Source organism: Balaenoptera acutorostrata, chromosome 8 (assembly GCF_949987535.1).
Source record: "Balaenoptera acutorostrata chromosome 8, mBalAcu1.1, whole genome shotgun sequence".
NCBI classification, from domain to species: Eukaryota; Metazoa; Chordata; class Mammalia; order Artiodactyla; family Balaenopteridae; genus Balaenoptera; species Balaenoptera acutorostrata.
The window spans coordinates 21756259-21783117 of record NC_080071.1 but is presented as its reverse complement, the minus strand read 5'-3'; the positions used below and the strand labels follow the sequence as shown (position 1 = coordinate 21783117).

The 26859-nt window shown below is 39.2% G+C and overlaps 1 protein-coding gene across 5 annotated transcripts in view; it reads left to right on the top strand.

Annotated features, from left to right (window-relative positions):
- The window catches only part of LOC103007881 (CD302 antigen), a 134051-nt gene that overhangs the window by 96607 nt on the left and 10585 nt on the right, over window positions 1-26859 (top strand). For 2 of the 5 annotated variants that reach the window (XM_007183153.2, XM_007183152.2), the window contains one exon: window positions 40-1594. In XM_007183153.2, coding sequence (XP_007183215.2) covers window positions 40-218 — 179 coding nt within the window. In that variant the 3' untranslated portion in view covers window positions 219-1594. Of the gene's footprint in view, window positions 1-39; window positions 1595-8435; window positions 8589-22485; window positions 22597-26859 lie in introns of those variants that run through there. The other 3 variants (XM_007183154.2, XM_007183155.2, XM_057550752.1) reach the window with 3 other exon arrangements.

The following is a 26859-nucleotide window of genomic DNA, read 5'->3' as shown; positions in this document are numbered from 1 at the left end:
ATATTCTCTCCTCCACTGTCAAACCTTTCCCTGTTCTAGGCCCTGATTACAGAGGAATGGGTATCACATTTGCTGTGCTAAGTTTTTTAGGTCTCATCAGCGGATTGATCTGGTTGCTTTTCCAAAGGAACCGTTTGCACTGGGTGGGCTTCTCATCAGTTCGGTATCAACAAGGAGCCAATGAAGATGAAATTATGCTTCCTTCTTTCCATGACTAAACTCTTCTAAAGGTTTGCTAATTTGCACTGATGGTTTAGGAAACCATTTTAAATGAGCCATTTAAAATTTTCCCAGTGTCAGTATTTACTCTGTTTCAACGTAGAAGTCTTAAGTACTTTTTCTTTTTTTGTTTAATTGCTATCCTGGTATCTACAATTACCCACAAATGCCATGTTTATAACTCTACTTAATAGAATGAAAAGGAACCAAAGCTGGAACTAAAGTCCAAATTGTTCATAAGATAATAAGTTTAATGTGCATTTTTCTCTGTAAGAGTGTGGTTGGTAATAAGGATATGTATATTTTAATGGTATTTTAACACAACATCTTAGGAAATCAAAACTGGCATATTACTAGGTCACAGATCTACCTTTTAAGAACATCCGAGCCAAATGCAAAATTAGTACCTCAAGGTAAAAACACAGCTGTAAATAATATCAACATTGTTTTAAAATAGTCATTTGTAGCTTTGGGGGGAAATTATTGAACAATGAAACATGTAAACAGCAAAATGGTGCCTCTTGGCAAGCGTTTCTTATACTATTCCAAAGATATTTCACACCAAAATTATTTAAACTCAAATGCTTTGTTCTGTTCATAGTTTTTTTTTTTTTAAAAGACTTTTAAAAAAGATTTAGTACTTAACATTTTTCTGAAATGTGTTTTTTTGTTTTATGTACAACATATAACTGTTTTCTTTTTAAAGGGAATCAGCTAAGGATAAGATTTTTTGAAAATTTCACAATTTATATACTTACATAGTATGGCAACTTCTGACTAAGCAATTTTTATTACTTTGTTGCCTTTTACATAAGCTAAAGAGAAAAGAGGCCTGTGAAGGTAACTGTGTATCTCACATTTGTAAAAATGAAAATTTTACCATGAAACTCTAAACCTTGTGATTACTACTAAAATGTTTAAAATTAGGAATGGTTTAGGAAACAGTCTTGTGGTTATCGTTTTGAATTTTACCACCTAGAATATATTCTTAATAATAGCTTCTACTGCATATGGTGAATGTTTTATTCAGTGTTTAACTTATACTTGTACTTTAGAATATTTTTGTATAAAATCCACAGATTTATTTTAAAATTTAGAGTGTTTATACTATGATAACATTGTAAATAAATTTCTAAGACAACTTTAGTATAGTCTAAAACTCTTTAGTACAGTTGTCTTGAACTGTTTTTTACTTAATTTGTTAAACTAATTCTCTTGCTCTATGATCTGTACAATTCTAGTTGTTAAGACTTTCTTCAAAGAACTAAACAAACTGGATGCAAAAAGTACAGGTATATGTAGTAGTGATGCCATAATAAAGTCATTTTATTTTTTAAGTAAAAGTGTTGTTGATCCTTGTTGGGGGGAAAAAAATGTCTAGATTGGGCTTTATTATGTTAGGCATATAGCATGACAAGAAATAAAGTGTCCAGCTATTGTAAAGCAAGGCATCCTTAAGATTTTGTGTGCATTTTTAAAAGAATAAACGTAATCATCCCTACATCTCTGAATGTTTGATTTTAGGCTCCTTTTCTGATTCCTCTGACTCAGCGTTTCTTTAAACTACTGGATCAGCAGGGATTCCACCTATGATCCACTTGCTTCTCATTCTGTGTGCTCCCCTCGGGAGATCCAGTACACCACCTCCCACCCCACGACATTCATCAACCACTTCTAAGTCAGTAGTTCAAATATCTAGTTCCAAGTTCATGTTTCTAACTCCCACTGAACAATCTCCATGAAAGTCCTTCTCAGCGTGATAAGAACTGCCTGTATTGTGTTCCCTTCCTCATTTCCCCTGTTCCAGATGTCTCAGAAGAACTGAAGAAAACTTTTTCCAATCTTCCTAACTAATCCAGCACCTACATGTGGTCTGACAAAATTGATATTTCAAAACCAGGCACCTAAAAAAGCAGGCAAATACACCCAATGATCAGGTATAGGGGACAAATTTAGAAGTGCTACCAATGACTGTCCTCTCACAGCATGTTCCCTTCCCTGATCCCAGGGCAAGATGTTTCGTTATCTGGGAGATCTCCCCTGCAAATGGCTGCTGTAGTGTTGGCAGCCCCCAGTCCTGACCCCACTGCTGAGTTGAATCTAGAGAGAGCCAGAGATTCAGGTTCCTTTCTCTTAGGTTCATTTAATCCTAAAACCCTCCTGGAGGAACAAAGACCTAATTGTTAGGTCTTTGCTCAACAACGTTTTCTCTAAAAAGACAAATTTTCACTATATGTATCAAAGACTTTTTTTTTAAACTAGACCTCATGATCTGTACAAAGTTAACTCTGATTTCCTGTATATTCTAAATTCAAACATTTTCATAATATTACATCTCAACAAATTTAGCATACAGCTATTTCTCTTTTTTCCCAAGCTAACTTAATCACAAGCAGAATTTGAGACTTTTTTTCTATTCTCCCAAACAGTTCTTCTTCTTATATTCTCCTTGAATTAATATGAAGACAGTATACCCCTTGTTTCCCAAGCTAGAAACTCAGAAGTCATCCTTAAATTCTCTCTTTCTCATCTCTCTAATCCAACAATTCTGTCAGTTTTTTTCCACACTTCTCATGAACTGGTTATCTCCATTGCCAGCTGTCTTAATTCAGACCTCTATCCTTTTTTGCTTCCTGGATTATCTGCACGAGGCTCTTCACTGGTCTTCCTCATCAGCCTTTCCTCTTCATCCCATTTTTCCTGTTCCTGGGCCTAGGGGACCTGAAATTCACAGAGGAGGACTCCCCCTCTGTTTTGGTCTAAAGTTATCTAGGCCTAACTTATCTCACAACAAGGGAGCTCAGCAATGCCCAGCCCAGGACCCTCCCCAGGGACCTTATGTGGGTTGATGTCAGTCCTGAGAAGTCCTAAGAGGGTATCCGGTTCCCTGGCCAAATACCCTCTTAATACAATGTAGAGTCAAGTCAATATTGCTCCAATTGCTAAACAACAAGGAGCCAAAGTCAGATAAAACTGGAATCCAGGAATCAGGAAAACATTGGTGATTTTAACCAATGGAAATGCAAGAGATCACCAGAATCCAGATGGAAGTGAGCTGAAAAGTGAAAGGGAAATTAGGAAATAGAGAACATGAAATCTTGAGAAGTATGTAGAGATGGGCCACAGCTAGAGAGAGAAGGAGGGTCGAAGAAGATTTTTTCCCAAAGGAGAGCAGAAAGAGATTCACAGGTTGAGAAGCTTAGAGGAAAGAAAACAAAACACATCAAAAACTAAAAACGATGGACAGAGAGAAGTTGATGCTGGGGAGAGATGGGGAGTCATTAATCGAAGAAAATCTTGGAGAAGATGGGATGAGAGGGGCAGTTCTAAACCCACATAAAGAGGAACTAGGTTTGGATGGGATGGGAGGAAGCATGCATTCCACTCTGAGGGCAAGAGAAAGACCTGTGCGAAAGGGAAGGGGAGAGCAGATAAGTATTTGAAGATGTTTGTCTACACCTGACGGCCCCTATTTTCCTATTGCGTAGAAGGTGAGGTTTTCTGCCGAGAAAGACAAGTATCAAATGTGGTTTCAGCTTGAAGAGCATAATAAAAAAATTGAAATATTCTATGTGGGGAATGAGAGAGGAGAATGACCAAGACAAAATAAAAAGATTGCAGAAGAGGCTTACTGGGCCCAGATGAAATTAAAAGCCATATATTAGTAGAGGCAAGCATCAAGAGAATTAATAGATTTCCTCTACCTGCCCTCAGCTACTTCACTAAAATTGAGGGAAAGGAGACTATGAAGAAGAAAGAAGAGACCCCCATCCTCAAAAAATTAAAAATAGAACTACCATGTGATCCAGCAATCCCACTTCTGGGTGTATATCCAAAGGAAATGGAAACAGGATCTTGAAGAGATAACTGCACTCCCATGTTCATTGCAGCATTATTCACAATAGCCAAGATATGGAAACAACCTAAGTATCCATCAATGGATGAATGGATAAAGAGGAGGTGATACACACACACACACACACACACACACACGAATATTATTTAGCCATGAGAAAGAAAGAAATTCTGCCATTTTCAACAATATGGGTGAATCTGGAGGGCATTATACTAAGTGAAGTAAGTCAGACAAAGAAAGACAAATATGTATGATATCACTCATATGTGGAATCTAAAAGAGCCAAACTCATAGAAACAGAGAGCAGAATGGTGGTTACCAGGGGTGGGAGTAGGGGAAAAGGGGGGATGTGGTTTAAGGGTACAAACTTCCAGTTATAAGATGAATCAGTTCTGAGGAATATACAGCATGGTGATTATAGTTAACAATACTGTGTAATATACTTAAAAGTTGCTAAAAGAGTAGATATTAAATGTTCTCACCACAAAAAAGAAATGGTAATTATGTGACAAGATGGAAGCTATGGTGGTAATCCTTTTGCAATATACATCAAATCAACACACTGTGCACCTTAAATTTACAAAATGTTATATGTCAATTATATTTCAATATATTTCAATAAAGCTGGAAGTTTTTAAATTTTTTTTTTAATTTTAAAAAAGAGGGAAAAAAGGAAGAGACCCCAGGAGTCACAGTTGGCCAGGTGGATGCAACAGAGAAACAAGGGAGGGTATGGTATCCAGGCTGGATGAAGAAGGGAGAAATAAAAGGCCGGGAAAAATGAAGTCAAGGGATTGGAGTCTGGAATGAGGTCAAAGAGAAGTGAAAGAGAAGGAAAAATATAAGGTATGAGGTGTGACTGGACAGTAGAACATCATAGTGAGAGATCTTGATGAAATAGTGTATTATTCCGTGCAGACGTGGTAAGTAGTCTGTTTTGTCATATTAGCATAAAAAATGAGGAAGTATGCATCAGAGTTAACAGTGGGGAAAATATGCCTTCCCTTAGTTCAAATGACTTAAAAATAAAAGACTGCTGAAATGGGTTATTTGCCTAAATGACGTTGATTCATTAAGGTTCTACTCCTATTGTAAATCTAACCATTATTTGACAATTAGTTTTAACGCAAAGTAATCCACATCGATACAACATACTCTGGTGCCCGAGGAAGGGGGTGGAGATGACTTTTCCAAATACATGACTGCACAGAGCTGTTCATTTTACTTGTGTAGTTAGCAGGACAGAAGTGTCCAGAATCAGGATGTTTTCGTATTTAATGAACATTGTGTACATTTGGAAGGATTTGCTTTGGGTTTGGCTTTAGTATATAAACCCATCATTGACAGTCTGAGAGGAATGATGGAACTAAATAAGTTGAGCAAGACCTTGATACTTTGGCAAGAGAGGCTGAACCCGGAGAGGGTGGGAGAGTCCAGCAGAAGACCTGGGCTCTGGTTCATTTTCTGGCATTCACTGTGTGGCTGTGGCTAAGTGATGTCCCTTCTTTGGACCTCAGTTTCCTTATCAGTAAATGAAGATGGCCCCTACCACCTCTAACATTCTATGACTCTCCTTATAGACCCCTTTGGTCAGATCGATTTCCTTGGTGCAATCACTCCATTTCCGACTTGACTATTAGAGGAATGGAAAGGGTTAGAAAGGATTGGAAAAGGTTAGACTTGATCTTTTAGAATAGACTTTAATTTTTGAGCAGTTTTACGTTAAAAAATGAGCAGAAAGTACAGAGAGTTCCCATATACCTCCTTATCTCTCCCCACGTTTCCCTATTATTAGCATCTTGCATTAGTGTGGGGCATTTGGTAAAACTGATGATCCAGTATGGATACATTATTATTAACTAAAGTCCACAGTTTACATTAGGATTCATCTTTATGTTGTATATTCTATGGGTTTTGACAAATGTATAATGATATGTATCTACCATTACAGTATCTTACAGAACAGTTTCACTGCCCTGAAAGTTCTCTGTGCTCCACCTATTCATGCCTCCCTTCCCACCTCCCCCAACCCTTGGCAACCACTGATCTTTTACTGATACCACCGTTTTGCCTTTTCCAAAATATAAAGTTGAAATTACAGGGTATGTGGACTTTTCAGATTGTCTTCTTTCACTTAGCAATATGCATTTAAGGTTCCTCCATATCTTTTCATGGCCTGATAGTGCATTTCTTTTTAGTGCTGAATAATATTTCATTGTCTGGATGTACCACAGTTTATTTATCCATTCACCTATTGAAGGATATCTGGGTTGCTTCCAGGTTTTGGCAATTATGAATAAAGCCACTGTAAATATCTACATATACATTTTTGTGATGGGGACTTCCCTGATGGTCCAGTGGGTAAGACTCCATGCTCCCAACGCAGGGGGCCCGGGTTCGATCCCTGATCAGGGAACTAGGTCCCACGTGCAGGTCGAAACTAAGAGTCCGCATGCCACAGCTAAGAAGTCTGCATGCTGCAACTAAAGATCCCGCATGCTGCAACTAAGATCCCGCGTGCCACAACTAAGACCTGGCACAACCATAAATAAATAAATTACTTAAATATTTTTTTAATTTTAAATAAAATATTAAAATTTAAAAATAAATAAAATATTAAAAAAATTTTGTGAATATGTAAGGTTTTAGCTTGTTTGGATAAATACCAAGGAGCATGATCACTGAATCATATGGTAAGAGTATATTTAGTTTTGCAAGAAGCTGCAAAGTGTCTTCCAAAGTGGCTGTACCATTTTGCATTCTCACCAGCAATGAATGAGAGTTCGTTTTGCTCTCCATCTTCATCAGCATTTGGTGTTGTCAGTGTTCTGGATTTTAAAAGCCATTCTAATAGGTGTGTAGTGGTATCTTGATTTAATTTGCAATTCCCTAGTGACATGTGACGTATGTTTTCATATGCTTTTTGCCATCTGTGTATCTTCTCTGTCAAAGTGTCTGTTCAGCTCATTTGTACATTTTAAAATTGAGTTGTTTGTGTTTGTAGAGTTTAGACTTGATTTTAAAGCACTCTTTTGCTAATAACATGAGACAATGTCAGGGTTTAAACAAGCAGCCTGCCTGGCCCTGATTGTCTGGTTCCAGAGACACTCACTAGTGGAGTTACAGTTGCATAGTTTATACATATAATAAGAAGTATGGGTGGGTTTTTGGGTTTTTTTTCTTAAACGACAAAAATTTATTGTGTCACAGTTCTGGAGGCCAGAAGTTCAACATCAAGGTATCCATCAGAGTTGGTTCCTTCCAAGGGCCGTACAAGCATAGTTTAAAGACCCCTAATCCAGAAGCTGCTGACAGAGAAAAGTTGTCTGAGGGCCACAGTCCACTGAGAGAAGAGACTTTGAAAAGGTTTCTGACCATTAGGTCCAAAGGACAAACACCACTTTAACCAAGGGATCAAAGTTAACATCACCAGTGATGAGACAGAATGACATGGTCCTCCTGGGCCGGGCATACGGCTTCTGTGGTGCTCTTGCCAGAAAACAAACAAACAACAACAAAACAAAAACAAAAACATAACCGGAATCCTGTTCTTCTCATCTCCCTCAGGAGGAGACATCAGACAAACTGAAACTAAAGGACATTCTACATAGCGACTGGCCAGTGCTCTTCAAACTTGTATCCAGATGGATGGTGAAAGATAAGCAATGACGCAGGAACTGTCCCACATTAAAGAGACTGAGGAGACGTCACATCTCAGTAGTGTATGACCCTGGATTGGATTTTAGAACAGAAAAAGAACATCAGAGGGGGCTTCCCTGGTGGCGCAGTGGTTGAGAATCTGCCTGCTAATGCAGGGGACATGGGTTCGAGCCCTGGTCTGGGAAGATCCCACATGCTGCCGGGCACCTGGGCCCGTGAGCCACAACTACTGAGCCTGCGCGTCTGGAGCCTGTGCTCCGCAACAAGAGAGGCCGCGATAATGAGAGGCCCGCGCACTGCGATGAAGAGTGGACCCCGCTTGCCACAACTAGAGAAAGCCCTCGCACAGAAACGAAGACCCAACACAGCCAAAAATAAATAAATAAACAATAATTAAAGGTGCTAATAATTAAAAAAAAAAAAAAAAAGAACATCAGAGGGACAATTGGTGAAGTGTGATAACGGCTGTAGATGAGTCCACAGTATTACACCAGTGTTAATATGCTGGCTCTGATTCATTGTACTGGAGTTAGATACGACGTTAATATTTAGTAAAGCTGGCTGAAGGGTTACGGAAATTCCTTGTACTACTTTGGCAACATTTTTGAGAGGCTGAATTTATTTCGGTTCAGATGAAAAGTTTTAAAAATCACGGCGAGTCGGAGCGCCGGCCGGAAGGCAGCGCGGGCGGGCACTCGGGCCGGTGAGGGGCCGCGGGTGGGAGGGGTCGGGCGGCGGCTCCGCACTTCCGAGCAGTGCGCGCGCCGGGCCCGCAGCGCCGTCATGCCCCGCGCCGCGCCGCCCGCTCTCCTGCTGCCGCTGCTGGGCCTCGCAGTCGCCGCCGCCGCCGCGGGTAAGCTGGCCCCTTGCCGCGCCCCCTCCTCGGCCTGGGAGCCCGGGCCCGGAGCGACCGCCTTCCCGCCGCCCGGCGGAGACCCTGCACCCCCTCCGCGGCCGAGGGCTGCAACTCGACGGGCATGTCGCGCTCCCCTGCACGCGCACCCCGCGCGCCCCCGTGCGCCCTGGCGTCTGGTCACCCCCCCTCCTCCGCGTTCGGTGGGTTCCGAGAGAGCGCCCCCGGGGAGGGGGTCGCCGGGGACCCGAGAGCGCCCTTCGTCTCCCGCCGTGTCCACATCCTCGGCGCAGACCCCACTCGCGGGCAGGGGTCCCAAACGGCGCTAATTGACAGGAGAGCGGAGGGACTTAGAGCGCCAGGACGAACATAGTTTCAGGGCCATTTGGGGCTGAAAGGGGAAGTGGGGAAGTTGGCTGCGGAGATGTCCCCCGCTTGTGAGCGGCGGGGGCGGGGGGTGGGAGGAAGCTGGCCCTCTTTTGGTCTCGGCGTTGTTTGTCCAATTGGTTGGTGTTCAAGTTGTCGCAACAGGAAAACAGTTCAGCCAAATAACCCTGAATGGAAGTGGGACGAGAACGGGGGAGGCCTGGATTCCACTTCAGTCGTGTGATTTAAAAATCTTTACGTCCAGTCTGCTGTTGTGCAAGTGACATCTGAAAATTTACTCTTGATGAGTCAGTCATTTCCAAAATGAATCGTGAGGAAAATGGACAATTCTCTTAAATGTTTTGTGTTTTTTTAAACAATTTTCTCTTGCAAACATGTCAAAAATGTTGATGGGGGAAACTCTGGGGAAAGACTTCCATCCAAAATCACTATTGATGGAACAATTCCAGGAATTAAGGAGCAAAATAAACAAGAGCTAAGTGAGTACTTGCGTGGGTTTGAATGAAATGATTACACAAGTTTCGCTTTCCCCCCCCCCCACCCCCCGAATTTCACTGCCATTTTATAAATTCCTGCTGGAAGCCTGCTGACAGGCGGGAATATATTAAAGGATCTCAGTATTGGAGGCAGCAGTAGAGTAAGCAGCTCAGAAGTTGCTTTTTTTTTTTTTTTACAAACTCAAAGCTCCTATCCTGACACCTTTTGTCGACCAGCATTTATGACCAGTTATGCCATCTGCTGCCTATGGAGGAGCAGAAACAAGAGTTTCACACTGTTGAGACTGAGCACATTGGTTTTGTCCAAAACAAGGCTGGACTAGAGATTCTGTGAAGCCCTCCTTATGCACGCCCTCCTTATGTTTGCCAGTAACATCTAAACGCCCATTTAAGCCACCCTCTGGGTTGCCGCGCCTTCATATGTCAGGCTAGGTAAAATAAATACTTTTCTTGTCAGATTTTTTTAGAAGTCCGTTTCTAGATTGTGGTGTCTCTCTTCTTAAGAGAAGCTGTTTTGATCAGCAATGGAAGACAGGCTGTTACCCACCTGGGCTCTTGGGCTCCTTCATAGAAATTGATGAGACCAGATGAGGAATTCAGGCGAGGCTTTATTAGGGACTCGTGCTGCAGCGTGAGGGAGCGAGAACAAGTAACAAGTGCCCTTGCTTGCTCCCTGAGCGGGGGCGAGCTGATCCCCTAAGTGGGGTTGAGGGTAGGGGCTGACATGGGTGGCTGGAGAGGTGGCTTAGGTGGGCTGCCCACCCCCTTGGTGGTGCTGTGTTCAGGGATCCTTTGCTCCGGGCAGCTCAGAAGCGGCAGCTGGGTTTTGATCTTTTTGTATCTTTTTGCTCATAATTTGCTCCAACTGTGCATGCGTGCAGTTATTTTTAGTCTCTTATAGTTTCTTTGCATTCTGTTGCTGGAGGAGATGTTTGTCCAGGTGCAAGCACTGCAGCAAAGGGTCCCAGGTCCCAGCCTGTCTCAAAACTATCTTTGGAAAGTTTTGTTCTTTTTCCTTTTATAAGTCCAGTATGGTTAAATAGACTTTTCAAGAGCTGAAGAAGTGCCTGTGGAATAAATGATTGCTATTAATTAATCAGCTTCTCTCAGGAGGTTTGAAGGATTAATTTAGAAGGAGCATGAGCTTTGGAGTTAGGTACAGACTCTGTGGCCTTGATCGAATTGCGCAACTCATTGCACTTCAGTAAAATGGAGATAATACCCATAGGGCTGTAGTGAGCCTTCAGTGAGAACTCCACGTCTAGCACCTATTCCAGGCATGGTGAATCTTGGTTTTCCTTTGTTCTCTTCATACGAAATGAAGGGTAATTATTGCAACTAGAAAATTATGTCACGAGTGCCACTTTATGTCTGTTGATGTGTATGGTTACTGAGCACATTCCCATACATGTTGATAACACAAGGCTGAAAAACTATGTGTTTTATTATCATACTTCACAAATCTATCCAGACAAGATCAGGAATCACATTTGGCTTAGAACTAAGTAAAGAAAGAGCTTTTCAAGGTTCTCATGGAATTTGCTGAATGGCAAGGTCTTAACAGAAGAGCTCCTAGGGTGTTGCATAAAGTATAAATGTAATATTGAAATGGAAATTATTGTTATTGTTCTCTGTTATTTTGGAGTTTATTAGTGTAAATGATCTTGTGTTGTTCTTAGATATTATCTTGAAGAATCACAAGGAACAAAAAATACCTGAGTAAGGTTCCATGGCATCCCTTTGAAAAAGTTCTTCTGTAACGGCACTTTTTGTACATAGTACATGATCAGTATGTTTCCTGGGTCAGTGGTTTCCTGTGGGCAGCGTGAATATAAGTGAACACAAGCGTGTTAGAGGAAACCCCATTCTATGGTCACTGTGTCGTTACTAACTTTGAGTTGCCATAGCCTACAATACTCTGCCTCCTTCCCTGACACCACCTCTTACCGCCCTTCCTGCTATTCACTGTTTATCCACACTGACCTCTGGGGGACTCAGCCACCTCCTGGCTCTTCTGCCCAGAGCCCCCTCCCCTTCCCCAGTCCTTGGCATGGCTGCCCCCTCCCATATCGTTCAGACCTCTGTTCATATGCCACCTTCTCTATCACATCCCCGTGTTTTCTCTTCTTCAGAGCACTGAATTCTCTCAGAATCAATCTCGTTTTTTCACTGTCTTCTTGCTTTTCGCTCCCCTTACCAAGGGAGCTCCATAAGAACAGAAACTTTACTATCTTGTGGATTTTTTGTTTGTTTTGTTTTGAAAAGTGTCTCTGTACTTTATTCTAATTTATAATAAAAGGACAAAAAATTTGGATGAATGATTTAAGAAGTAGGGGGCGATAATGGGATTGCAATTTCCTTCGAATTATTTTTACTTCTGCCCATGAACTCATCTCATAATTGAATTCAAAGCATTAAATCACCTTAATCTATTGATGTGACTTTTTCTGGCCCTTGTGAATGACACAGTGATGTTTCAGGGGAAATTATTTCAGATTGTAAATTTTGAAATGTTAGTAAGTGTTTGTCTTCCAATGAAAAAGTGAAATAGTAATTAGGTATTATTTCAGGACTTCTTTCATTGTTGAGAAGCTTTTAGAAATGTGCTCACGTGTTGAAAATTAGTTTTGCAACGGGGTTGCTGTCCACAATTTTTTATTATACATATCAAGTATTTAAGATTATTTTAGATTTTGAGGACAAATCTTGAGATTGCATCTATAAGAAAATGGACCAGTGTTGCCCAGTAAGAAAGGTGCAGAGAAACACTGGCACCCTCATTCTATGAATAAAAGTCATGACAGCTTTTCTGAGAAGGGACGTGAAGGGAGAAGATGGGGGTGGACATCTTGGAAGCTAGGTTGGGTAGCATGGAGAGGGGACGGAGTGTCAGAGTGGCTGAATTTCCTTACAGTTCAGGGACATGTTGCAGCCCAGGCCCTCCGGATTGTCAGGGGCCTGGAACACCATGTCCTCCCCCATACTTAATAAAGGTAATAACCAGCGCCTCTTTCTTCCTCTTCCTCTGCCCTTGTGGAAGGTAAGTGGCTGACTCATGTCTAATGGGAGAGGGGCAAAGGTCTTATTATTGACAAGGAAAAAAAAGTACAGTCTTGCCTCCTTTGTTAACAGTCAGAACAAGTCTGTCCCAAGGATCACTTCCTCTTATGCTGTGCCTGGTTCTTTAAAAAAACTAATTACAAGGGAACAGAGAGTTCCATTAGAGCTGACTGGTAATGCAAAACATTCTTGTGGCTCTGCCATTTTAGTCTTTTAGCACATGATAATTTTAAGCGGAGGATCTATTTGGAAACTTCTGGAGTTAAGTACAAGCTTTTAAAATTTTCACCAGGCTCCTAAATTTCTGTACATATTAAACCGATAGAATTATAAAATTATACAATCCATGAAGAGTCATTTAGGTGCGTTATTAATAACAACCTATCTTTCAGCAGCTGTGAAGAAGCAAGAGTAACAGAAAAGCACTTTGGAGAGAGCATTGTGGGCAGGATTTTTTTTTTTTTTGACCCAAGGATATTTCTTTTCTTTTTTTTTTTTTTTTTAATAAATTTATTTATTTATATATTTATTTATGGCTGTGTTGGGTCTTCGTTTCTGTGCAAGGGCTTTCTTCAGTTGCGGTGAGCGGGGGCCACTCTTCATCGCGGTGCGCGGGCCTCTCACTATCGCGGCCTCTCCCGTTGCGGAGCACAGGCTCCAGACGCGCAGGCTCAGTAGCTGTGGCTCACGGGCCTAGTTGCTCCGCGGCATGTGGGATCTTCCCAGACCAGGGCTCGAACCCGCGTCCCCTGCATTGGCAGGACAGATTCTCAACCACTGCGCCACCAGGGAAGCCCTCCAAGGATATTTCTTGAAATATATTTTCTAGAAAACATTACAGAACCCGTAATTGAAAACTTATGGCAGTATTTTGGGGAGACAGGTTTTTCACTGTAACAGGATTATAGCCAAGATACTTAGCATTGAAAAAGACTTAGTTTAGCCTTTCTGCTCACGAAGTGCGTGAACCTCAGTAAGTTCCCTCACAAGAGGTATCAGCCTCTGTTGGAACACTCTTCTTCCAAAGTAAAAATATATGTCTTGAGTAGTGCTTAAAGCTTGTTTCTGGGGCACACACTCTGACTGGTAGCATGAGAAGAAGGGTTCAGCGCTACATTAACTGGGGTTAATTGCTAATGCTGAAATGAGCCTAAGGAAAAGACAGTTGAAAGTTGTAAGGATATGAAGTTAACAGTTTGTTTTCTGCTTTTCTGCCTATAGCTTTTTGTTTTTATTTTTGGGTTTTGGGGCTTTTTCTTGTCCTATCACATATTGCCTATTGAATTATTCAACAAGGGTCTTCGTCAGTTATCATTATCGTCACACTCACTCCCATCTCAGAGGCCTGTGTGACCTAGATAAGCACTTGGCTCTTTTCCTTCAGCTCCTTCAGAACTCTTTTTGTATATGTCACGTTTAGAATGACGTCTTCCTTGGACACCTTTCTACAACTTCAACCCCGGCCCCCACCCTACAGTCAGGACCTGGCATCTCTTATCTGTGGTTGCTAGCCTCCAAGATGGCCCCAAAGATTCTTGCCTCCTGGTATTCATACTCTTCACTGAATAGGGCTGACCTGTATCCTGTATAACCAACAGGACACTGTTGAAATAATGGAGAGTGGCTCCCAAGGCTGGATTGTAAAAGATGTTGCACTTCTACCTTGTTCTCATTTGAATCACTTGTTCTTAGGGAAGCCACCTGCCATGTCATAAAGACCCTTGAGCAGCCCTGTGGAGAAGTCCACATGGTGAGGAACTGAGGCCTCCTACCCACCGCCAGCTCCTACTCACTTGGTGGCTGATCCTCCAACCCCAGTTCACTTTTCAGATAGATGCAGCCCTGACTGAAACTTTATGAGAGATGCCAAGCCAAAATCACCCAGCTAAGCAGCTGCTTCTGAATTCCTGATGCAGAGAAATTGTGTGAGATAATAAAGGTTTTTATTGTTTTAAGTTGCTAATTTGTTACATAGCAATAGATTGCTAATGTACTATCTAAATAAAATACCATCTAACATATTATTTTACCTATTTATCTTGCCTTTATGTATCTTTCTCAACTAGAATATAAGCTCCAGGATGGCAGGATTTTTGTTCCTTTTTGTTCACCGTGGAATCCCTAGCACCTAAAACAATTTTCTCACAACTCCCTGAGATAGGTACTGTTATCGTCCCCATTTTACAAATAGGGAAATTGGAGCACAGTTAAGTAACATAACCCGAGGTCATGTAGTCAGAGCCAGACTTTTCTCCATAGCTTAATGTGCTTAATTAGAACCCTTCACTGTCCCATTTCTCTGCAGGCTTATCTGTGTTATGTACAAAACTCTATCATAGTTATTATTGGGGGTACAAGTTAGGTTTAAGATATGATCTCTGTTGTCATGCAGTTAACAGTCCAATTGGGAAAACAGGATAAGTATCAGATAACTACCATACAGAAGAGCAGGATTTATCAGTGTGCATGAATGTGTGTTGGTCATCAAAGGATAACACAGCCCCTTTTCCAAGAATGGCTTCCTACGGTTCTTATGCGTAGGGCCATGGTTTGTTCCGTATTATGCTCCCCATCCGAGCCATAACTAATCAAAATAAGGATAATTTCCTATATCAAAGGCTGACTGCTCTAAGCTAGGTAGGGGTACCTAGTGGGTACCTGGTATATAAGAACCCTAGGAGGCCTATTTGCTGGGATAGTATCCTCAGATTTCTTATTACCCCATGTATCCTTGCAAAGCATCTCTATTATTTGGGGTAACCTGAACAAGTCTTTAGTCTTTATAACCAGAAAAGGCCTCTCACATGTTGTATAGTGCAAAGTCCTGTAGAAGTTCAGAGGGATCAGAGGTTATGGGAAGGTGAGGGTTGGACACTTCATGGAGAATTGACACATGAGCTGCTACTGAAAAAAAAGAATATACTTTATAGATGGTTTGGAGATCAGAGTTCATTGTAATTATAAAGCCTAAGAGCTACAAGTGTACAAAGAAATAATTTATAAATTTCACTTCACTTGGTGTTGATTATATTTTTGTATACTTAATAGACATGCTTTATTCCATTTAAACAGTATTTCAAAAATTATTTTTTTATATTCTTGAGTTATTTATTGTCAGTACAAAATCCTATGTATAGTTTTGACTAGAAATGATACAAGAGAGCATTTCTTAACCCATGGTTCAAGACTTCGTGTTTCACTTTATAAAGGTGTTTCAGGTGTCCTTAAACGTGGTAATGGAGTCTGTTTCCATTTCCATTTTTTTTAATTCCAAGGCTAAAGAAAAAGCAACAAAGGGAACCAGAAGAAAATAGGAGAAGAAAAACAAGTCCAAGTTTGCAATTCAGAGTGTGTGCCCTTGTGACTTTCAATTTGAGTTTCATTCTGGAAATGATTGCTGTTTTTTTCTCTATCACGTCTTAATACATAAAACATCTGGTGGGAGGAGTGTGGGGAGGGAGAGACCTGCTTAGTTCACCCATTCAACAAATATTTGACTCCTTACTAGGTGCCTGTCACTGTGCTTTTTATGGTGTTCCCTCTGCCTGGGATTTCTTTTTCTTTTTCCTTTTCCACATGGTAAACTCATTTGTCCTGCGAACTGCAGCTCAAATATTGTCTCCTTTTTGAAATGCTTCCTTACTCTACAAGTTATTACTTTTTCATCTATAGTCTTATAGCATTTAACCTCTCACACCTTTGTTATTTATATGTGTCTGACTCTCCTGTCAGACTGAGCACTTCAAGTGTAGGACCCATTCCCCTTAAATCCTTTTATCCTTACCCCTTAGCACTGACCGTTGTATCTGACACGTGGGAGTTGCTCAGCAAACGATTGTTGGATGGATGATGGTAGCACTTATCGATAACTTGCTTAAAAGTGTGAAAGAGGGAATTCTGCTTCTGGCTATAGTGGAGTGGGATACTAACGCTCCCACTAAGAACAACTAGAAAATCTAAATAAAATTCCATAATAATGGTTTTTGCAGGCATCAGAGAGCTGCTAAGGCAGCTTGTTGATGCGAGCCCAATATTCTGTGCACTACTTTTCCCTTTAGGAGAGTTGCCCAAATTTTAAGCAGCTAAAAGCAGAGCATAGTTTTTGGCATTCTCATGGTGTTAAGGAGACAAAAATTTGAGTTTTTACTTGCCAAAGAGGAGGGACTTTAGCTAATATCCAGGCTTTCAGTTGGAATCCATGGATATTGGGCCTCACAAAGGCTGTAACATCCCCCTCAGGTGGCCTCCACCCTTGATTGTATTAAGATAACCTTCAATACTCCAGATGCCTACCAGAATCCTTTCTAGGGGAGAATGACATCCTCTAGAGCCTCTGCAATTTTTTTAATTTTAAATATTAAATACCAGATACTGTGCAATTTTTCCTGCACAGTATCTGGTATTTGATATAAAAAAAAAAACCCAAAAACTACCAGGCATAATAAGAAACAGGCCAAAGAGGGGAAAATAAAAACAGACCAACAGGTGACCCAGAAATTAGAGTTTTCAAAAATGGACTTTAAAATAATCGTAATAGGGACTGCCCCGGTGGCGCAGTGGTTAAAACTACACGCTCCCAATGCAGGAGGCCGGGATTCGATCCCTGGTCAGGGAACTAGATCCCACACGCATGCTGCAACTAAGAGTTCGCATGCTGCAACTAAGGAGCCAGCGAGCTGCAACTAAGGAGCCCATGAGCCACAACTAAGGAGCCCATGTGCCACAACTAAGGAGCCCGCCTGTGCAATCAAATAAATAATAAAATAAAAATTAAAGAAATAAAAAATAAAATAATCGTAATAAGTTCAAGAATGTTTATAAGATTGAGAATTTCACCAGAGACTCAGAATCCATAAAAATACAAACAAGCTGAAATTCTATAACTGAAAAATAGCTGACATTATGAACTCAGTAGATGGGTTTAATAGCAGATTTGTTAAAACTGAAGAGTAGATTAGTAAACCAGAAAGAACAAGATTATGATATGGAGAGCCAAAAGTATTAAAAATAGAAAAGAGTGAAGTGAACATATTGGACATGGTGAGAAATCTAACATATATGTATTTTGAGTCCCAGAAAGGGAGGAGAAAGAAAATGGAGGAGAAGCAGTATTTGAAGTGATGATGGCCAAGAACTTTCCAAAAGTGAACAGTGAAAATAAACCCACAGATTCAATAATTGCATTACATTATTACCAGGATTAAAAAAAAATACTAGGCATACCACTGTCAAACTACTAAAAACCAAAAACAAAGAAAATCTTGAAAGCAGCCATCAAAGAGTAACAATCAGACTAATACCTGATTTCGCAATAGGAATGATGGAAGCCAAAACAGTAAAATTATATACATCTTCAATGAAAGATAAGCTGCCATTCTAGAATTTTGTATTTGCAAAAATATCCTTCAAACAGGAAGGCAGTATAAAGACATTTACAGAAAATCAAGAATTGAGGGAATTTGTAGTAGACCTACCATTAAAGGGGTTCATTCAGGCAAACAGAAAATTATTACAATTAGTAATACAGAAATGTAAGAAGGAATGAAAAGCAACAGAGAAGGTACATATGTGTTTAAAACTAAATGAACATTGACTATGCAAAATAGTAATACAACAATAACACAAAGGAAGAGAAGTTAAATTACTGTAAGATCCTAGTGTTGTCTAGGAAATGGTAAAAGTACTAATTTATTTTAGGTACTAATAAATCAAGGTTGCATGCTGTAATTTTCAGGGTACCCACTATAGAAATAAAATTAAAGAATGTGTAATTAATAAGCTAAAAGAAAAATGGAATATAAAATTGTTTAATAATCCAAAAAGAAGACAACAAAGGGAAAAAAAAGAACATAAAACAGGTAGGACAAATAGAAAATGAATAGTAAGATGGTAGATATAAACTCAAATACATCAATAACTACATTAAATATTAATGAAAATACTCAAAAGACAAAGATTATCAAACTGGGTTTTTTTTTTTTAAACCTACTTGTTTAAAAGGATTATAACCACTTTGGAAGAGTGTTTGGCAGTATCTGCCAAAGCTGGACACATGTACACTCTATGGCCCAGCCATCTACTTCTAGAAATATACCCGCAAGAAAGCATGCATATGTGCACCAAATCATGTGCAGAGGATATTTATAGCATTATATATTGTCATGGCCACGAACTAGAAACTACCCAAACATTCATCAACAGAATGAATAAATTCATACAATACTATATAGCAATGGGAAAGAACCTACAGCTACATGCTACAACATAAATAAATCTCATAAAAGTAATGTTTATCAAAAGAAGCCAGACACAAAAGAGTACATACTGTATGTGTTCATTACTATAGAGTTCAAAAACAGACAGAACTAATCTGTGGTGTTAGAAGTTAGGCGTGATTACCTTTGGAAGTGAGTGGACCAAACGGGTTTGGTTAATGGTCTGTTTCTTCATCCCACCGATGATTACATGGGTATGTTCATTCTATGCAGATTCACTAAGATGGGTATGTATGATTTGCACATTGTATATTGTATTTCAGTAAAAAGTTTAATTTTTAAAAAGCATAGTCTCTCGGTATCTGCAGGGGACTGGTACCAGGACCCTCTGTGGATATCAAAATCCGAGGATGCTCAAGTACCTTATATAAAGTGGTGTAGTACAGTCTGTCCTCTGTATCCGAGGGTTCCACATCCGCAGATACCAAGGGCCAACTGTACCAGTAACGGTGTTAGAATTGGCAGCAAGGTCAATCCAGTTCTATTCCAGGGTATAAGAAACAGCATGCTTCTAGAAGGAAAAGATGAATACACTGCAAAGGGAGTGTTTGAGGATGCTGAAGGGATGATAAATTAAGCCATTTAAGGATGAAGAGGAGATAGGATTCATTCATTCATTTAGCAAAATATTTTGGTCCCTGTTATAGTCCAAGGAGCTATCTGAGTTGTTGGGGATTCAAAAATAAGGCCCAGCCCCTATTTTCAGAGAGGTCACTGTCTCTAGAGAAGGGTGCCGAGGATGGTAGAGTTAATAAAAGCCACAATATTTTGAGCACCTTCCTTGTACTAGGCACCGTGCTGTGCAGTTTTGTTGCTTCTTAATGTTCACAACAACAATCCAATGAGGTTGTTATCCCTTTTTGCCTGAGGAAACACAGGAAATAAGTTGTCCAAGGTCTCACCACCAAGATACAAATACAGGTCTGTCTGACTTCAAAGCTGTGTTCCTTCTGCTACTTTACATGGCCATTGGATGGTGGTTTCGAAGAGAAAGAACTATGTGATGAAATTACAAGCGGAAGTTAAAATACATTACAGTGGTGGTGTCTTAGAGAAAGTGGTGTAGATAGATGGCCTGAATCTCAAAGGATGAGCAGTGAGTAATGTTTGATGGTCTGGAAGTGGAAACGGAGGAATAAAAGTCTTTTCTTCTGAGTAAGGGCCAGACTTTCAGAGAAGGCAGCAGAGGTGTACGGAGAAACCGAGATGGCTGAGTACTGCTTCTCAGGAAGAGGATCTAAGGGTCTGCTCCACATACAGACTTTCAACCAAGCACCTTGTTTTCAGGCCCTTCCTGAGCCTTCTTCCTATAAAATGCCTTTCCAATTCCTGAACTTTTCTAGATTTCCTTGCTTTTTTAAAATTTAATTTTACTTTATTATTTTTTTAATTTTTATTGGAGTATAGTTGATTTACAATGTTGTTAGTTTGTTAGTTATGTTAGTTTCAGGTGTACAGCAAAGTGAATCAGTTATACATATACATATATCCACTCTTTTTTCGATTCTTTTCCCGTATAGGCCATTACAGAGTATTGAGTAGAGTCCCCTGTGTTATACAGTAGGTCCTTATTAGTTATCTGTTTTATATATAGTAGTGTATATATATCAATCCCAATCTTCCAATTTATCCCTCCCCCCCATTACCCCCTGGTAACCGTAAGTTTATTTTCTACATCTGTAACTCTATTTGCTGTGTAGATAAGTTCATTTGTACCCTTTTTTTAGATTCCACGTGTAAGTGATACATGATATTTTAGACTTCCTTGCTTTTTAAACATTGGAATCATACTGCAGATATATTTTTATAGTGAGATTTTAAAAAATTAATGGTTTACTGTGAGCATTTTCCCAAAGCAAAGTGCTTGTTGTTAAAACATCCCTATCCAACTTTAAGCCACCATAAGGGGAAAGTTCTAGATTCCTGCCGGAGTTCAAACCAAGGTAGTCACACGTGTAAGACAAGAATTTATAAACAGCAGGAAGGGAAAAAAAAAATGGAAACTATATACAAAATAAATTGTATCTTGGGATGCCTACCCTCAGCTAGTACATCTTGGATGGTTTAATGACTAAATGTAGCAGTATGAGGCCAGAGAAAAACTCATGACACAAATTGAGATAATTTTAAGTAGCCCATTGTATTAATTAGGTTATTGATTCAGCTGCTATAACAATGACCTGAATTAACAATGGCTTAACAAGATCGAAGTTTATTTTCTCTCTCTTTACAACCTGAGCGTGATATGTTGGCTTCACTTAGGATCCTTCTATCTTGTTGCTGTTATTCCTAGGCTGTTTCCATTGTTTACACGCTTGATTGATTGATTGATTGATTGAAGATAGCTAGCTACATTTTAGCCAGTGGGAAAGAGGAAATGTGGTCCAGGGAGCACACTCTTTGCTTTTAAAGGCATATTTTTGCACATTTCACTTCTGCTTACACTTCATTATCCAGAAGCCACCAGAAGCCTGGGAGATAGTGTAGCTTGATGGCCTGTAGTCTGTGCTGTATAAGAAGCTGAGGTCAAGTACTGGAGACAAGGAATGGGCTCTGCCATATTCTGAGCTTAGTGAAATGGAGGTTGTTGAATTTAGACTAACATAGCTGATTGTTCAATTCTGATCTTTGTAGTAAGCCATTCTTCTACTTGTTTATATTAAAATTGTAATTCAGGGAGTTCCCTGGCGCTAGGTCTAGTGGTTAGGATTTGGTGATTACACTGCTGTGGTCTGGGTTCAATCCCTGGTCGAGGAACTGAGATCCCGCAAAAATAAAACCAGGTAAAAAGTGATTTTCCCTATACAGACCTAAGAGAATATGGAAGGTTAATGCCTTAATGTTCCTTTATTCACTGGAATTCAGTAAAATCTTCACATCCTTTCTCCATTCTGGCCAGTGAAATCAAGGTCTTAACAGGCCTACTTTTGCTTCTAATGCTAACTAATGAAGTTCCAGAGCCAAGGCTGAAAAATACACATCTTTATAATGAATAACACCAGAAGATAGAGATGAAGGAGATGACCCTCTACAGCAATAGAAGAAGAAGTATGGTTCTGCTTCATAAAACTAGTTCAAAGAATCTGCTTTGATGAAGTGTTAAATTAAAATATTCATAAAAACATCAATCTTGTTTTCTTGTGCAATAGGAAAACTTGTCTGAATATTCATAACCTAGCAACTTCTTTTCTTCTCTGTTCTTGAAAGTATATTTTGAACAAAAGATCTTGTAAGACTCTTAAGACTTTTGAAATTGAATTGTTACTATATACTGCAAAAATAACCTTGAAAGAAAACTTGTAATTCTGATTGGTTGTCTTCCTTGATAGTTTATTGCCTTGGTTATTAGCATATATAATTTGCTATAATTTACATGTCTGAACTATTAAACACCTAAAGACTTGTAACTTTGCTCTGTCAAATCAGAAGGGAATCAGTGGCGCATTTTCCTTTTTCCACATGTACAATGGTGAAAAATAAATTCCTATCACACTAGTCAATTTCTTTTTTTTTTTTTTGTCAATTTCTTATTTTAACAAAGACCAAGAGCCTTATGGCTAAATTAACAAGGGAAATTGCCATTCTTTTTTTTCTGTGAAAATTTAATATCTAATATCTTTATCTTTAGGAATTCATGAAATTAAAGTTATTTAATAGCGTATCTCTTTTTCCATATAGACTGCCCTTCATCCACCTGGGTTCAGTTCCAAGACAGTTGTTACATTTTTCTTCAAGAAGCCATCAAAGTAGAAAGCATAGAGGATGCCAGAAATCAGTGTACTGACCATGGTAAGGAGCTTATTCTATTTTGTTTTTTCACAGCTCAGTAAAGAGTGTTCACTAATTTCTTTAAAAAATAGTTTTGTTGTATCTCACTTTTACCTTGGTCCTTGTAATAAATGGACAGCTTTTATTCTATAATACACAAGACACAAGCAGTGGAATTGGGCTATACCCTTGAGCTGGAAGACAGTTGTTGGACCACACTGCCCAAAGCAGAGTGACAGAACCTTAGCAAGAGCAGGGTGTATTTAATGTAAGAACTCTGTGTCAGGCACTGTTCTTAAGCACATAAGATACTTTAACTGGCTTTAATTATTACAGCAAACCTATCAGGTAGTTTATTATTAGCCTCCTTTTATCAAGAGAATAAAACTAGTTCAGTTATTTGTTAAAGGTCACACAGGAAATAATTGGCAGAGCCAGGATTCAAACCAGGGACTGTCTGATTTTAGGACCAGCGTTCTTTTTTTTTTTTTTTTAAAGGATTTTCTTATTTATTTATTTATTTATTTATTTATTTATTTATTTATTTATTTTTGGCTGTGTTGGGTCTTCGGTTCATGCGAGGGCTTTCTCCAGTTGCGGCAAGCGGGGGCCACTCTTCATCGCGGTGCGGGGACCGCTCTTCATCGCGGTGCGCGGGCCTTTCTCTATCGCGGCCCCTCCCGTCGCGGGGCACAGGCTCCAGACGCGCAGGCTCAGCAATTGTGGCTCACGGGCCCAGCTGCTCCGTGGCATGTGGGATCTTCCCAGACCAGGGCTCGAACCCGTGTCCCCTGCATTAGCAGGCAGATTCTCAACCACTGCGCCACCAGGGAAGCCCAGGACCAGCGTTCTTAATCACTCTTATTCTGCCCTGAAACTACTGTTTCAGGCCTGCAGTGGGGGCAGAAGTTAGATTACATGGGACTGTGACGTGAGACTGTGGTAAAGAAGCATACCATTAAATAAAAATGAAAAAAAGGCTGTGTATTTGCTACATGATATGCTCAGTATTCTCTGGGAAATATAACTTCACATTTTGAAATCTTTTAAATAAAAATGTCATTTTAAAAAAGGTGTGCTTGGGTGCTCTTTATATATTTGGCTGTTTGGCCCAAAGTGCATCCTTGTTGTTAAGCCTCTTATTGTGATACTTGTCAGCTCAAACTAAAACGATGGTGTGAGTTAGCATGTTTTTCAACTGAGATATCTATGATGGTGAGATGAGAGTCCTTGATTATTTAAAGGTACTTTTTATTATTGTGTGAGATCTAAAAATCTCTTATTTCATTCAATTTTCTCTTAAGCATATTCATAACACCAGCATTTAAAAATGTGCTTTACTGGGACTTCCCTGGATGTCCAGTGGTTAAGACTCTGCGCTCCCAGTGCCGGGGGGCATGGGTTCCATCCCTGATTGGGGAACTAAGATCCCGCATGCCGCAGGGCACGGCCAAAAAATACATAAATAAAAAATAAAAATAAAAATGCCCTTTATCTAAAAAACACAATTTCTGACAACCCACCAATTAACATTTTGGAAGAATATCAAATTGCTTTAACTAAAATCATACTCACTTATTACAGAAGGAATAAATGTAAGCACAGGAGTTTTAAATCCTAAGAAGTGCCACGTACTACTCAGTACATATTGTTTTCCTTAGGAATAAATGTAGGCATAGCCATTTTAAATCCTATGAAGCGCCATGTAATACTCAATACATACTTTCCTTACTTGCTAAATGGTGTTGAACATTGGCTCTTTGAAAACAAGACATTTCCAACATGCTAATATGGTTTCACTCCAAGGAAATGGAGTAATAGGAATTTTGCTGGTCTTCCAAGATTTTTATTTATATATGTATGTATGTATGTATGTATGTATGGCTGTGTTGGGTCTCTTGCTGCGCGTGAGCTTTCTCTAGTTGCGGCGAGCAGGAGCCACTCTTCGTTGCAGTGCGCGGGCTTCCCTTTGCGGTGGCTTCTCTTGTTGCGGAGCACGGGCTCCAGGTGCACGGGCTTCAGTAGTTGTGGCGCACGGGCTCAGTAGTTGTGGCGCATGGGCTTAGTTGGTCCGCGGCATGTGGGATCTTCCCGGGCCAGGGCTTGAACCCGTGTCCCCTGCATTGGCAGGCGGATTCTTAACCACTGCGCCACCAGGGAAGTCCACAAGATTTTTTTAAATGGTGTTTCCCCCACAACTATTTTCTATCTCTTTTTTAAAAACCATTTATGTCAGGTATACTTAGACATAAACACAGATTTCAATAAACAAATTATATTGGAGGCTCAGAGTCAAGAAAAGACATGTTCCTGTACTCCTATTAGCTTGTATGAACCACAAGGTCAGATTTCGTCGTCCAGCTTTAATACTTATCTTCAGCAGTTAAGCAACTGCATACTCTACAGAGGCATAGTTAATATTTGTTGACTGACTTCCTCTACAACTGAAGTGTAGTTAATTGTATTTGCTAATTTTTTTTTAGAAAATGAAGCAAAATGAAATTGAAAACACCCAGCAACTTTGAGGCCTGATTTTTGATTATTTGAAGTCCATTAACTCTACTTATTCAAGTAGAGTAGTCACTTAGGAATTTTAAATCGTTGTATATAAATTTGCTTATAAAGTTTATCTTCTGTCTAAAGAAAAATGTCTTTTTTCCCAGTTAAATATTTATAAATTCAGTTTGTCTTACTGATTTGATTTTTTTTTAATTTCTCATACATTTCTGATAATCTCATCATTTATTTGATCATCCTCTACATTTGCTGCCACTCTGGAAATATCCATTTCATTGATGAATCAGAAAATTAGCTAAAATTAGTTAATATTACCATTACTTTTTTTGGCTAGGGTAGTGTTTTGGTTTAGAACAGTAGGTGGACATGAATTCAGTGTTTGCTATATATGAAGAAGGAAAAGCATAAGGAATACTAGGACATTTACATTTGGATTTATAAAATCTTCACAGGTATACAAAATCCTATCTTAAACCTATAATTAGGGGTATAGAAAATAGGTGACTTGTTACCTTTTGGACTGCTGAGAGCTATATTTAGAAATATTCCCAGTGCTTTGTGTTAATTTACTTGATGTTACTTGTACTTACTTTGGGTACAGTTATTGTTCATCTAGGAAAATAATTGTGAGAGGCTAAAATTTTTCTTATTTTGCAACATTTACCTTTGATTTAGATATTTTCATTATAATAGAACAAATAAATATTTTCAATCTTTCCTTTTTGTGATCTGTGTATGAGCTATGTCACTAGCCATAAAAAGAATTAAAGACCCAAATTACATCTCAGCAGGTAGCATCACTGGTAATGCATTGTAAAAAAAAAATTTGCTTCAGCACATGTGTTCTTCAGGGATTTATGCTATCATTTGTTAAAGAAAATTAAAGTGTGTCTTTTTTCCTAACATATTACGTTTAAACAGTATTTACTTAAATTGCAATGTTAAAAATCATTCAAGTTCCATTGGCTGACACAAGGTCAGAGAAAGGAATGAAAATCTCATCTCTGAACACCTAAGCCTAAACTATAACCTAGTTAAATATTTCCCTTGAGGATTTTTCTAAAATGGCATTTTGGTTACATTTCACAGCTAAGTACAAGTAAGTACGAGGGTAAAACAGATTAAAAGTCTGTATGACATTTAACAGGAGGTGATAGCAGCTAGAACTGGTAAGAAAACCATCACAGAATTTTTAAAAATGGAGCTATGACTGAGAGAGAGAACCTTGCTGAATTCTAACTTTGAATTAAAGTATTAAGTATTTTAAAGGTCAGTCTTATTTTTTCTTTTCTTTTAGAAGTTCTTAATTACACGGTTAGTGCACAGTCACTATATAGAAGAGCACTTATGCAAATATTTTAAAAATAAAATTACCCTAAATTGTACCATCCTAAGGAAATGTAATGACTATTAACATTTTGGTAAGTATCCTTCTAGACTTCCAACCCCCCAGACAGATATATTTTAATAAATATTTGATATATATGTATATATACATGTATATATGTATCCATATATATATGTACATATATATTTCCGTAATCTATTTTCCTTTAAAAATATTTTTCCATGGCAGTAAATATAGAATGCATATTTCCTAATAACTGTACACTATTCCTCTATATAGATATGCCATAATTGATTTAATCCTCTAATATTGGTTATTAAATTATTTACAATCTTCCAGTGTTGTAAATGTGATGAACATCAGTGATTGTGCCTATGTGAGCAGAGCCAATGATTGCCTTGCAGACATCTTGCCAAATT